General features: G+C 39.2%; 2 protein-coding genes across 2 annotated transcripts in view; one reads left to right on the top strand and one right to left on the bottom strand.

Annotated features, from left to right (window-relative positions):
* LOC134750122 (apyrase-like) overlaps positions 1-15,816 on the bottom strand; it is a 91,864-nt gene that overhangs the window by 40,836 nt on the left and 35,212 nt on the right. The window lies entirely within an intron of this gene.
* LOC134750114 (nardilysin-like) overlaps positions 329-15,816 on the top strand; it is a 41,622-nt gene continuing 26,134 nt past the window's right edge. The window contains exons 1-2 of the mRNA XM_063685212.1: positions 329-581; positions 794-998. Coding sequence (XP_063541282.1) covers positions 352-581; positions 794-998 — 435 coding nt within the window. The 5' untranslated portion in view covers positions 329-351. The remainder of the gene's footprint in view (positions 582-793; positions 999-15,816) is intronic.

Here is a 15,816-nt window from a genome sequence, read left to right as displayed (position 1 = left end):
GGCAGTAAATAAGAACAAAAAAAAACTATACTCATCCTTTTCTTTTGGGTGCTAGTACTAGTGTAAGATAAAGATAGTATGATTCTCTCTGTCTATGTTTGAAATAAGACAGTCCTTTGACAAACTATATATTTGGCTATTTGTTTTATTTTAATAGTATTCAATCGAAGTAAAATTATTACTTTTACAGCTTATTAGTATATAAAGTAAAAATTATTAGTTATATAAACTCCATTCTTTAAAAAACTTATTATTAACAATTTTATAATTCTGTGTTGCCATGTGTTAAATCTTATCATGTGTCAATCGCCGTTGTACATAGTGCAACATTAAGCCATGCTGTGCCCATAAATGTCAAAATTTCTGTCCATCTTTATTCAAAAATCATTTGATTATTCACGAGCAAAACACAGCGTAGTCGTCATGTCCAAAAGAAGTGGCTTCCATAGAGCCCCTAAATTTAGGCCCGAAGTGAAAGTGGTCCAAAGGCCTCCTAAGCCCACAATAAACATGTTCAGAACTGAGAAAGTTGAGGTTCTCCCTGAACCAATAAAATCTGAAGCTGATAAAAAGCTTTACAAGTATGTTTTTACTTATTTTATTTATTAAATAGGCAATAAAAATAACATTGATGAAACGTGATGTATAGAAGTTCAATCATTTATTTTACAAGGTTCATCAAATTTGTTTGCCATAATTTTATGGTAATGGAAAGTGTAAAAAAATAGGCCATCTGCAGTAATTGTTAGTTTTTTTAAGTAAAAGTCTACATTGTTTTTAATATTATTTTCAGGACAATTAGGTTAGAGAATGGTTTAACAGCTCTGCTCATATCAGACCCAACTGGGCTTGATGTAGTTGATGATACATCCAGCGAAGAGGAGAGCAGCAGCTCGGATGACACCAGTGGTCCGGAGAGTGACACACAATCGGAGCGCTCTGGTACCAGCGACCAACATGGAAATAAGAGGCGCAATGACTTCAATGAAGAGAAACTGGTGAGTCTATTATATCATGCGCATTCATTTGTTTAATCAATCCATCTGAATCTGTTTATACCTCAGTTGATTCATAAGAAGATTGTTTACACAAACATGCTTCTGCAATAAGAGTATTATGACAGTAAGTAATTATAACATTTAAAACTTTCGCGGTTTAGTAAGTAATTAAATATTGTTTATTGCACCAATAATTATACATTTTACATACATGTAAAACCACAAAGAAATTTTAAAGAAAAATAGAACCAGGTAACAACAGGTGGTCTTATTGCTAAAAAGCGATCTCTTCCAGACAACCTTTGGGTAGCAGGAAATGTAGAACTCAAATCAATTTTTTTTTTAACATGCAGATACATCTGCGAGCGATACTCCAAATTTTATATTAAAGGAAAAAATGAAAAAGTTACACTTCCAGCAGGATTTGAACCCGCAACCTCCGCAATCCGTGCGTTGCTCTTAACCAATTGAGCTACGGAAGCCTACCAGACCCTTGCAAATCTTTCCATTCCACGGAGTAGGATGGAGATGGCAAGTGGGCGTTCCCGTCTATCCGACAGTTAGTAGCGACCGACTCACTTTATGCACAGACTATGCTCAGTTGTTGTGTAAACTTCATGCTCGAATGACATTCACGTCGTACGTACGCTCGTCTAACAAAAATTGATAATTAAATTTAAAATGCCGTATTGTGCAGTATTAAGCTGCAGAAATCACAGCGGTTTAAAAAATCTTTCACGTGGAGGTATTTCCTATCACCGGTGGTTATTTATTTAAATATAATCCGATAAATACGAAAAATCTGTTTCTTTTGCATTATTTACGAATGTTCGTTAAGTAAATCTATATTTTATCAGTTAGAACTTAGAGTTCACAATCCTTTGTCACTATTCTTTACGTTTATCTGGAATATTCGCTATCCTAAATGTCAAATAACTTCGCTACTCAGATGCTGCGCAATGTCGATATTTATATCGATAAAGTTAAAGTTACGATATTTCAAGTTTGATGTTTGGTAGTTAGGTAATAAATTATTATTTTAGACACGTTTCTAATTATTATTTGGGATATTCAATGTCTTAGTAAATATGGCAGCTCTGGTCATCAAGCACTAAGTCGGGGTCATTTCATGGCAACCTTTCAAACCTTCGTATTCCTTTACATACGTTTTTGTTTTTTACACCCATCATATTTTCATCGTTAATATAATTAGACTAGGTACTTAATGCACTTATGCGTACAATGCATGCAATGTGCCATGAATAAACGTTTTATATTTTCTATTTCTTTATTATTAATTATTGTAGGTTACCACAAGATGCCGATATTAAAAATAAATGGATCAATGCTACTGGGCAAGAAAATTAGTTTCCGCAAAAATATAGCACCATTTGCTAGGAGCATTTCTTAGAGAAAGATTTCTGGGGATAAAATTGCCATACATCTCATCTAGCGTCCACACGCCTAAATCTTAGTTACTAATTTAATAATTATTAGTGACATTCGGGCTCACTTAATTAATAAAAAGTGTTCCGTACCACGCAAACTAGCGTCAAATATTGGAATTTTGCCGCCCCCCTTCCTGATTTGATAGGTCACAATCTTACAATCAAATCAAGTGGGATCGATGAGCCAGTTTCATGTATGCTTTCACACCATACAATTAATTTGACAATTTAATCAGGTTGTCCCGTCTAGATTGGCCTTAAATGCTGCTACAAGTAAATATATTGTTAAAGACGAATACTTACCTATGTAAGTAATTGCAGATTTGTGATCACAAAATAACAGCAATACCGAGTTAATAGACCTTTAAAGAACTATGATTTTATCTGTTTGACTTTAAGATATATTTAATGTTCACATTAACAACCTAGTTGGTCAATTAATAAGAAACAAATTTCTAGTTAGATATTTGTTGTACTGTACTACATATTATTTTTCATACAATCACGATTATCACTACCTATATTATAATCATAAATAAAGTATCATCTAAATGTGTTAAAACATACGGTAATGAAATATCAATACCTAACTGAACACACAAATATCGATAAAACACTCCGATTACACTGTCCCCTCCCTATATCGTCGAATGGAAAGAAGTTCCAACGGTTAGCTACTCGCAGGCGTGTAGAGGTCTCGAAAACACCAGTGTAACGTGACCGTGAGATCCGTAACAAACCATGCGTAATTAGACCTTACTTATACTGGTTTTTTAGCCCTTTTCTCGCCTGTAATAAGTAAGTGATTTTAATTATATAAAATAACGCCATCTGGTGTTGAGTAGTTGTATTAAGTGAACGTTGAGCGAGCTTTTGTGAGATGAATTAGATAATGAAAGAGTCGTATGTCATATAGCTTTGACATTATATTTTAAACCGTCACTCATGTAGCCTACAGTTGATATTCGTTCGAGAAATGTCCACCCGTAATAACTTTTTGGTATGGAAAGTTGCTACGAATCAGAGCAATTTTGTAAGTGTGTGACGTATTTTAACGTGGCTATGAATGTGTGAGTTTAGCGACACTGGTTTTCATACTAAATAGGAGTCATTTCACATCCACTAGTTTATTAATTCGTGTTCCATTCCTTCCCTTATGTATACACGTCTTTGGGGTGGCGTAAAGCGACATCTACCGTAAGACGATTACATCTTTTTAACGGCACCGGAGTCTCAATTGTGTACTATAATTACAAAAATACAATTGTGTACTATAATTGTAATTTTGTATCTTGCCTATTATTTCCAATTAAGGCTTTACATCTGTAGTGTATTGAAATATGAGGGTACCCCTACAAAACCAGTCTGGATTTGTCAGGTACGTAAGCACATGTGCTCTCCCGAATTTCGGTGATAATATCGCGATATAATAGTGGCGACGAGGCAAATCGGTAGTAAAAGCGTGTATTAGACTGTGTTAGTGACTTTTTGTGAAGTTGTAAGTGCAAAGTGCAAAAAAATGGGTATTAAATTTGGTGAATTTGATATGGGTCATGGCTGCTGGGAAAACTACATTACAAGGTTTGAATTCTGTTTAAGTGCAAATGATATTGTGGATGACGTCAAGAAGAAGGCGAATTTGTTGGCGGTGTGTGGCTCTCAACTATTTGACTTAATAGTTTCTTTGTCATCTCCGATAAGTATAGGGGACATAACCTATAAACAAATTTTGATATTTTTGAAGGCTCATTTCCACCCCACACCTAATGAGATTGTAGAATCTTTTAAGTTTCACTCAAGAAATCAAGAAGAGGGGGAGAAGGTTAGAGATTATGTGGCAAATTTAAGGAAAATGAGTATTCATTGCAATTTTACAGACTTAGACCGAACTTTACGAGATCGGTTGGTATGTGGTATTAGGAGCAAAGAGGTTCAAAGGAAATTGTTACAATGTGAGAAGCTGACATTTACTCAAGCAACTGAGATAGCATTTTCACATGAGAGTGCCACATTTGATTCCAGTATTATTGTAGTGCCAGGACCATCTAAACCAAATGTGGAGGTAGATGAACCCATGGAAGTAAACAAAATCACTAACAAAAAGGTTGACAAACAGAATAAACCATGCTTCAGGTGTGGTAGGCAACACAGAGGAGAGTGCAGATTCCGTTGGAGTAGATGTAATGCGTGTGGCAGAACTGGCCACATTGAGGCAGTCTGTCTTACAAAAAATAAACAGGATGATGGACATAAATCAAATTGTAATGGATTATATGCAAATGTAAACAATGTTAGAGAAAATAAAGTTGACCCCATTATGGTAAAGGTGTCAATTGAGGGGTCTATTATTGACATGGAAGTTGATACGGGATGTGCATTTACTCTAATTTCTGAAGTGACAGCCAGACTCATTTGGAAAGGGAAATTACCTGTATTAGAGGAAGATGATATTGCATTGACTACATGGACAGATAGCCAATTAAGAATATTGGGGAAAATTCAAGTGCAAGCTTCTTTTAAGGGTTTACAAAATAATCTTATAATGTATATAGCCAGAGGTAACGGACCCAGCCTCTTAGGGCGAAATTGGTTTCAGCCATTCGGAATACGGGTTCAAGGAGTCATGCATCTGAAAATAAACAGCGAGGAAATTAAAGGGCTCCTACAGACATATAGCGATGTTTTTCAGGAAGGTTTGGGAAAGTATAAAGGCCCATTAGTGAAGATTACACCGAGAGAAGGAGCGGTGCCCAAGTTTTTGAAAAGTAGACCCATTCCTTTTGCTTTGAGGGAAAGAGTAATTAAGGAAATAGACAGACTAGTAGAGGAAGGAGTTTTGGAGCCAATTGCACACTCCGAGTGGGCTACCCCTATAGTACCAGTTCTGAAACCGAATGGTAATGTAAGGCTTTGTGGTGACTATAGGTCTACAGTAAATATGGTGACCGACACTGATACATATCCTCTGCCTACTCTAGATGAGGCTTTCACAGCCATACAGGGTGGCACGATTTTCAGCAAAATTGATTTGGAAAGGGCATACACTCAAGTTAGTGTGGACGAGGCAACAGCACAGCTATTAACAATAAATACACCGAAAGGCCTTTATAAAATGAAACGTCTAGCTTTTGGGGTTAAAGCGTGTCCAGGCATCTTTCAAAGACTAATGTCTTCCTTGCTTACAGGTATAAGGGGGATAGCTGTGTTACTAGATGATATTGTTATAAGTGGCACAGATGTTGCTGAGCATAACTCCAGGTTAGAAATGGTCTTAAAGAAATTACAAGAAGCTGGCCTAAGGGTAAACAAGGAAAAGTGTAATTTTGCAGTAAGAAGTGTGAAATTTTTAGGATTCCTCATTGATGAATGTGGTATACATCCTTGTGAAGATAAAATACATGCAATTGAGGGTACACCGGCCCCAAGTAATGTAAAAGAGCTCCAAGCTTTCTTAGGATTGCTTAATTTTTATGATCGGTTTTTACCACACAAAGCTAATATTGCTGAACCGCTGTATAAGTTGTTAAATAAAGATGTAAAATGGCAGTGGACTATACAGCATCAGAAGGCATTTGAAAAGTTGCGCAAGATGTTGTCGAGTACTGACACTCTAGTCCATTACGATGTGAATAAAGAGATAAGGATGTCTTGTGATGCGTCACAATTTGGCTTGGGCGCTGTTTTGGAACACGTGATGAAAGATGGATCTGTCAGACCGGTTATGTTTGCTTCAAGGACCATGAATGTTCATGAGAGGAATTATGGTCAGATAGACAAAGAGGCAGCAGCTATAGTATTTGGTCTTAAGAAATTCCACCAGTTTATTAGTGGCCGGAAGATTACGATCAGAACCGATCATAAACCGTTATTGGGGTTGTTTGAACCTAAAAAACCCATTCCTAATGTCATATCTCCGAGAATGCTTCGCTGGGCCTTGCTGTTGAACTCCTATGATTACTCCATACAATATGTGGAAGGTAAAAAACTAGGAAACGCTGATGCTTTAAGCAGGTGGCCGTCCCGTGACCAGTCGTCGGAAGAAGAATACTTAGGAGTCCTGCTTATAGAAGGAACTCCGACAGACCTGGAACTGTCAGCAAATGAAGTGGCTAAACTAACAGTTAAAGATAATACACTGAGCAAAATATTATACTGGATTCGGAACGGGTGGCCTAGCAAAGTGGATGTAGAATATAAAGTGTACTGGCAGAAACGAAATGAGATGTCAGAGTATAAAAATTGTGTTTTGTGGGGTAATCGGGTAATTATACCAGTCAAAATGAGACCATATATCCTACAAGAATTACACTCCAATCATGACGGAATAGTAATAACAAAAGCCTTAGCCCGAAGTTATTTTTGGTGGCCGGCCATAGACAAAGAAATTGAGAATTTGGTTAAAAGATGCGAAACCTGTGCTGAAAACAGGAATATGCCTTCCCAAGTGAGCCATAAGTGGATAAGACCGGAGAAGGCTTGGTCACGGTTGCATGTTGATTATGCGGGCCCATTTCAAGGTAAAACATTTCTCATACTGATCGATGCTTATTCAAAATGGCCTGAAGTTAAGATTGTTCCGGATATGAGTTCATTGACATTAATAAATGTATTAAGGGATATATTTGCAGAACAAGGGTTACCAGACACCTTGGTCAGTGATAATGGCAGAAGTTTTATTTCAGATCACTTTAAAGAATTCCTATCAACAAATGGGATAAGACAAGTGTTGACACCACCTTACCATCCGGCGTCTAATGGACAGGCCGAGAGGACGGTTCAAACAGTTAAAAATAAATTGAGGAAACAGTCGACACTCCCATGGCACGTTAAATTACCTACAATACTTTATGGGTTACGTACTACACCAAATAGTACTAGCGACAAATCACCGGCGGAACTTTTGAATAATAGACGTTTCAGAACAAAGTTTGACCACTTAAATCCTCTCACTTTTAAGAATCAAGAGAAAGTGGAAGTATGCGAGGAGAATGAAAACACTGAAGTACGTTCATTTCAAACGGGACAGACAGTGTATTTCCGGAATTACAGTTCAGGACCACGCTGGTTGAAAGGAGTCATAGAGAAGAGACAAGGCATTTGTAGGTATATAATAAGATGGAATGGGAAGCTGATGAAAAGACATATTAATCAGATACAAGGTCATGGGGGAGAGGCGAGAGATATCCGCCAGAATACATCGGAAGATACTGGTCGTGAAGTTTTACAGGACACGGAGGTGAATAAAACATGTGAAGATAGTGATGAGGATGAGGATATTAATGTAAAAGTAAATGCTACTCCACCGGCCTCACAGTGGGCTGATATCATAGGGGTTTCTGGGCCTCAGGATTATACGTTTAACCAGAGCCAACAACGCATACCGCCAACCAACAAACGAACAAGATCACCTTCATCACCACAAAACATGGAAGCCAAGAGATTAGCCCTAGATGCCTATGAGAGTCTGTCAGAGTCTGATTATGAACAGACTGAAGATTCAAACCAAGACTTGTAGACGATGAACGATGATAGTTTTAGTATAAATATATATGATAGAGTGTAAGGACCTTGTAACAGACAATTGAATAGTATTAGTGAATTACCAATGAACAGTGAAACTTAGTGTTAGTGAACTATCAGTGATTAGTGAAAGTTAGTTTTAGTGAACTATCTCGAGGGGAAGGCATGTAGTGTATTGAAATATGAGGGTACCCCTACAAAACCAGTCTGGATTTGTCAGGTACGTAAGCACATATGCTCTCCCGAATTTCGGTGATAATATCGCGATATAATAACATCTAAACTCATGTTATCCTGAAAAATGGCAAGGCAGCAAAAAAGGCATACCATCGGAAGGGCTTTTTCGAGTGAATGAATATGTCGCCCCATAAAACATCAGACTTAATTAACAAAGTTAAAAGAAATAAAACAGCTAAATCTAGTTTAGGTATATCACACATTTCTGTCCCTCAGACCGCACTTAACAACAGAGTGTTGTGTGTAGGCAAAGTGACAACCCTAGCGTACAAGTAAATAATAAAGATCAAGTGCAGGTAGTTCGCCAAACCCGCGCGGCAAGAAGATGTTGATACAATTTCTCGCCAGTCTGCCTGTGACCACGAACGTAACGTAACGTTCAAAACGTCAGGCCATAAATAAACATAAGTTTTTACGCGATCAAGTCCCGTGTTAGTTTAAAATTATTTATTTAAAAATTTAAATCAGGCAACAAGGCCCATATTTCAAATACCTTACAGACTAACATATATATGCATTTTATAAACTTAAAAACTAAAAACTATTTAGGCGACAAAACGGCGTGGCACGCAGCACGCGTACAGCTCAGGTAAATCCACAGAATCGGCACTACACATGGTCGTCAGCCGCATTGAGAGAGCCATCCATGCCAAAGAACTGTGCCTTGGCACCTTCATTGACATCGAGGGCGCTTTCGACAAGACCCACTTTACCAGCATAGGGAATGCCTTGGATAGCCACGGCGCGGAACCCGGACTAACAAAGTGGATTATGAACATGCTAAACAAAAGAACTATAAGGTATGCAGGTGAACCGCAGGCCGTGGCGGCGGTGCGAGGATGCCCTCAAGGGGGAGTCCTGTCACCTCTGCTGTGGAACCTAGTAGTCAACAACCTTATAACCAAACTGAACGAGAAACACTTCTACACAATAGGCTACGCTGATGATCTGGCAATATTAATATCAGGTAAATTTGCCAGTACAGTCTGCGATCTCACCCAGGCTGCTCTTCGGATTGTAGAACGCTGGTGTAGAGAATTCGACCTATCAGTCAACCCCACCAAAACAGAAATGGTAATGTTCACCAATAAAAGAGCGCTTGGCAACTTTACCAGACCAACACTTTTCCAAACCGAGCTACAGCTGACCGATGAAGTTAAGTACTTAGGGCTAACTCTCGACAGTAAACTCAACTGGAACAATCACATCAACAAACGTATAGACAAGGCGGGAGTTGTCTTTTGGCAATGCAGAAGGATGATTGGTAAGAGGTGGGGACTCAACCCAAAAATTACTCTCTGGCTCTATAAGACCATAATCCGCCCCTTACTCTGTTACGGTGCTCTGGTTTGGTGGCCAAGAACAAACCTAGGCAACGTACGAGACAAGCTACAAAGACTCCAAAGGCTCGCATGCGCGGCCACCACTGGCTGTACGAGGTCCACACCGACTGCAGCCATGGAGGTCATGTTAAGCCTTCCACCGCTGCACCTACACATACAACAAGAGGCCAGTCTCTCAGCGGTAAGGCTGCGAGCCCTTAACATATGGTCCAACATCATAGGAGCTCTTCACACAACTTGCCTGGATAAGGTATATGACGAATTTCCAGTGCTCAATTCGGGCACGGATCGGATTCATAAACAAGCTATCTTCGACAAAAGGTACAAAATACAGTTATACGAGGACGACAATTACGAAGGACTCAATCCTCGGGAGCTCAGAATCTTCACTGATGGGTCCAAAACAGACAGCGGATCGGGCTCTGGAACCTTCTCAGAAGACCTGAACATGTCAATCACCACTCCGCTAGGAGCCCATAACTCGGTATTCCAGGCTGAGTGCATGGGCATCATAAACGCGGCGGCTGCCATTACTGCAAGGAAGGTAGTAGGATCCTCCATCCGCATACTCTCCGACAGTAGAGCAGTCTTGATGGCTCTAAAAAGCCATATAGTCACATCCAAACTTATACACGAATGCCACGAACGACTAATGGAGGTATGTCATAACAATAAGATCACCCTACAATGGATCAAAGGACACAGCGGATCCCGGGGTAACGATGCTGCGGACGAGCTTGCCAGGCAAGGATCGAGTGCGGGAGCGATTGGCCCAGAACCGATCCTCCCGATACCGTTTAGCAAGGTACGTTCAATGCTGCTGGCACGTACAGGGAAACTACACACAGAACATTGGCTAAACCAGACTGGATGCAGACAGGCCAAACAAGCCATGCCTGGCATCAACGGAAAGCTCACAAGGGTGCTCCTTCAATTAGGAAAGACCCGACTGAGCATGGTAACCAGTGTCATAACAGGTCATGGACTATTTAACAAACATCTTTTTATAACAGGTGTCACAGACAGTCCCCTATGCAGAGGATGCATGGAGACAGAAGAAACAGCCTCTCACGTGGTGCTGGAGTGCAGCGGAGTGGCCCCATACAGGGCAAAACATCTCGGATCCCCGAGAGACCTCCCCGAGGTCCTACTCAACATCAAAGGTTTGATAGGTTTCCTCGAGGAGCTGGGCTGGCAGGACTAGTCCACCCCCATGTCACGCAAAATAGGCGCCAGTCGTCGAGTTGCGGAAAATCGCCCGAACTACAATACAATACAATACGGCGTGGCTCTGTTGAATCGTCTGGTCTTGTGTCGGATTCGGCAGTTTGCCCCGGAACCTCCGAAACAAGACACCCTTCGGCCAGAAGTCGGCGCACTCGATGGTCCCCTGCAGCGGTCGCGGAAAAAACGAAATTATGAGTAAAAATCGTGTTAGCTTAAATCAATATAATTTAAATGTAATTTACGGCAACTAGTTATATCATGATACTATTTTTAAAAGCAAGACCAAGACCATGCTGAAGTGTGCACTTAAAACAATTACCAAATAATGTTATGTTTACAATTAATGTATACAATTAATGTTGTATAACAAAAAGTCAACCTTCATAGTAAATAGATCAGATCACATTGATTATTCAACAATGTTAATACAGGCATGTCCACTTATTTGACTGTACACTAAACAAATAAATACAGAAGGTCTACTTGACAGAACATCTTAATTTCTAGTTAAATCAGTACGAGTATATTCATATTTTGAAAAATACCATTTCCCTATTTTTTTTTAAATGAAAACTTAGGTATCTTAGACAGCTGAAGTAGATTTTTAAATATAGCATGTTTATTTTTTTTCTTTTTACAATATGGCGTCTGATTGTCAACTTAGACAAATTGATTGACATAAGAATCATCAATGGCTCACGCGTTTGGTCTCTAGATTACCACAGAGGCACTAACATTCATACATAGACTGATCATGTTTCCCTCCTTTGCTTCGCGCTGTCAAGTGAAAAGTAGGGACACCTTTTATCTTTTTCACTACAGTTGGCACTACTTTGCACTGACTTGTAAAAATTGATTTTTCATTTCTAATGCTCTGAAAGAGGGTCATTATTGTTCTAAAAGGTGTGCAGAAAATGATACGTTTCTGCACTAGAGCATTTTTAGTTCCATGTACGTTTTTTAATTTTTTTACGATAAACAATTGAAATTTGCTATATATTGCTGATTTGTTATATAATGTACAATGATTTTTAACTCCCCATTCCGTAAATAACGATACTTTCGCCTAAATTGTTAATTTAAAGTACCCTCAAGAAATACTATAATAAATTATACAATCATGTTAAAAAAAAAACACGCATTTTACTTTCCTCGTATTTGAAATGAAAAGTAGAGTGTTTAACTTGGGGGAAAGGCATCATTTCATCCCTTGGGTAACAATCTACTATTTCACTTCTCATGCTCGTAAAATTCGATTTTAAGTCGTGCGTAGACGACATAAAGCTGCTTATTATTTTCTAGAGCATAAAGTAAAATCATCTATTGCGACCCTTATTGACTTAGCAATAAAGTCCAAAATCTGCCATGCACACTGCCAGCCCTGCCGGCGCGCCCTTGACCGGCGCGCTCCCGACCGGCGTGCCCCGCGCCCCCGGCCGGCCCGATTACAATTTTCTTTAGTCTTGAATAAATACGGTAAAATCATGGCATGATAAAATCAAGGTTACTCTCTTCCGAGACTCGCGAACCACGTGACTGACACAAGCCTACGTCATCGTGCTGTTAAAAGGTTCACGATGACGTAGGCTTGTGTCAGTCACGTGGTTCGCGAGTCTCGGAAGAGAGTACCAGGCGGAGTATATTATTATACCATGGGTAAAATAACCTACAATATTCCTCGCTGCGCTCGGACCAATAAATTGCCTCGGGTAAAACTGGATCGCTGGCCTTTGTTGTACAATCTATTTCAGCAGCACTTCTTCTATTTGCTGACATACTCATGTAACGTTAAGAACGTAACATTTCTTCCTTTCTTAAAATCGCAAAATAAGTGACGTTTCCATTTTTTGCTTAAATGCCATGGCAAAGTGTGTGCCAGCATAAGGTTCGGATCGTTTATTTGCTTTTTTATGGACATGCAAATTATTTCAAATACGGTTTTTATTTCAAGAATAAATGAGATTATATTTCTTATTTTTTTAAGATTCGATATTTAAATCATTAGATATAGCATGTCATACATCATGCTATTTTATGCAAATGTTAATTTCCATTTTCACTCCGTTAATTAACGGTACTTCTTTATTATTACGACTAGACGCACTTTGTACGAAGTGAGCCTACTGTTATTCTTGTTTATTTTTCAACTTTATGCTGTGTAATGCTCCACTGATCACACTCGGGAATAAATGATTATAAACCTTAAACTTAACGATATAAGATCCAAAATATTATGTTGGACTTTATATTTTTTTGTCTAACCAAGTCTAATACCAATTAATTATGACATGTTAGTTTTATAATGCCAATAATATAAATATTTTCCGTATTTATCTATTGCTTTCACTAAAACCTGTTTTCCGGCACAAGTATGTTAAACAAGTTGTTGATAAATTATAGTTACCTACCTACTAGTTGGAATGTTTTGTTGAGCAGTCTAACGCTATTTATGAGGCAAAACCTGAATGAATATGTACGATAATGAAGTATGTATTTTATATGCTCTTTGAAATGTTCCGTTTCTGCGAATAATACATAAATAATCTTACAAACTCAACCTTCAATAATTCACAATTTTAAAACCAATTTCGAGTTTAATTAAACCCTCTCAACCATGGCATGGCCATCTCGCTGGTCCAGCGCTGGGCCATCGTATACCTAATGCCCGGTAAAGGTACAGTCACCTGCAATAATATGTTACTCTTCGAAGGCCGCAAAAATATGTGACACGCTCTTATCACTCTACAAATAAGATCGTGTCAGATATGTTAGCGGCCTTCGTTGTGTAACATATTATTGCAGGTGACTGTACGGCTTTGTGGTCTTGCTGGAGCATATCGTCATGTATCGTCGTGGCAGTGATCTTATTGCAAGATGGCTCAGAGGGCCTACCGCGAAATCCGCGCGATAGACGCAGATAACGAAATTACGATTTTAGCTGCCGATTTAGATATTATATGCCGGCCACGTATTTATTTTAAAAGCTTTACGAGTAGCCGCTCGTACTTGGAGCGTGTAGAAGTCATGTTCGCGTATTAGCGCCGTATCCTATTAGAATTGTAGGTATATTTAGTCACAGTCAGCAAATGAGTGTGGTATGCATTCTTGCATACGATTTCTACGTATGAGAAGATTGGGGGGTTATTTTTTTCTGTAGTTTATTATAAGTTCAGTGCAACTTTTAGTAACCATGCCCGATTCTCAAATTTTTAAATGCAAACAAAAACCAATTCGTAATCGATATTTATCATGATTACATAATTAATAGTTATCGCTTACTGTTAATTCTCACGTCCGAGGGCACTTTTTTGAGGAGGTAAAACTCGCATGTGGGTCATAACCTGGCTCATCAGCCATCGTTGCTAAACTAAAAAAGTTATCCTGTTTTTATTACTTACGTAAAATGTGTGCATTTGTTGCTTTCATAACGATGCAATATTATGTTATCAGTAAGCCGGAAGGTCGCCAAAGGAACTCGATAAAATATTGTTAGCCTGTCGTTAAGACTCGTTAGTACCTATCGTGTCGATAAAATGTTTGGGAAAGTATCTTAATAGACTGCAATAAGTTCCTGTCAAACATTTTATGACAGACACTTGTTTAAAGATAATGAAGAATCGAATGACTTGGTAAATAGGTATTTAATAATGTTTTTGATTTCTCCATCCGGTATAAATGTGTCACGCCTTACCTACAGCTATGGTTAGCGTGGCTAACTATTCCTGTTTGAAAACTCACATTAAAAGCACTTTGATAACGTCGTGGCATCATGTGTTACTTTCACCCAGTTTTATTGGCGTGGGTATTTAATACGTGTGGAAAGCATCGAGGGGAAACTAAAAGCGACCACCACCTACGGCGTGGAAAATAGGTAGGTATGTTAATTATCCTGGGATTAAATGTGTGGTCTTCACTCGTCAGTAATATTAGTCAGGCTTATTTTATTCACTCTTGCTTTATTATCCTCTACGGTTTAAGGACTCCTGTAAGCGGGACTTGGACAGTTTTGGCATTCGGACCCACGGTTGGCAGAAACGTGCCGAAATGAGACCGGAATGGCGTCACGACATTAAAGTCGGAACATCAAGGCACGACGATGACTGGCTGGAAAACCTTAAGCAGAAAAGTCTTCGTCGTGCTCTACCACCTCCTGCGGACTCGCGTTTTGTGTGCGATCGATGTGGCAAGAAATGCCGCGCTGCGATAGGACTTTATAGCCATCAACCCCGGTGCCCCATAAACCCACAAGCGCCGCAACAAGCATCTACTACAGATGATGTGGCCAATGATGATGATGTCAATTCCTAAACGTTCAGTTCTCCAAAAATGGCCCAGTGGGTCACTAGCCTCCTAATTCGCCACCATATGTTGTAGCTACAGCATAATTAACCTTCCCTTTCCTGCTCAACTCTAAACTTTTAGTTAGCTTCTAGTGGTCACTTGGGGTTTCTAAAAAACTCTGACTCGCCAAGTCCCCCCGCAATCCTGACATATTACCAAAGATCTGACACTCGCCAAGTCCCCCCGCAATCCTGACATAGGACCAAAGATCTGACACTCGCCAAGTCCCCCCGCAATCCTGACATAGGACCAAAGATCCTGACATGTCACAGGGGAAATCCTAGCTGTGTATCTGTACAGATACATATTTTCGATCTTGGCTGTAGGTATTTATATTATTACATTAACTCTATGCATCTCGGCAGGTGCGTCGGTCCAAACGCGTTCTAAAGAAATTCTTCAAGAGAATATGTATAAAGCGCTGCAAGGATTTCTTTCACGGCCTAACTCTCGATACGGTATGACCTCTCAGACTATCGCCGTAGGTTGCAGCATATCATAGGGTAATTAGGGCTTAAACTTTTTCAGTATACACCGTGGGAGGGAGTAACCCGAAGAACTTTAGCCATAGTAGAGATTTCGATGCTTAATTATGTAGCGTTTAGGCATAGCCACCGAATTATAAAATCAAAATAATTATGGCTGACTCATCCTACTCGTATTCTATCGATTCCCATAAGTACGTCAGTCGCTCTCATTTGT

This window comes from Cydia strobilella, chromosome 19, assembly GCF_947568885.1.
Source record: "Cydia strobilella chromosome 19, ilCydStro3.1, whole genome shotgun sequence".
NCBI lineage: Eukaryota > Metazoa > Arthropoda > Insecta > Lepidoptera > Tortricidae > Cydia > Cydia strobilella.
The sequence above is the reverse complement of the archived record's forward strand: the minus strand, read 5'-3'. Positions and strand labels throughout refer to the sequence as shown.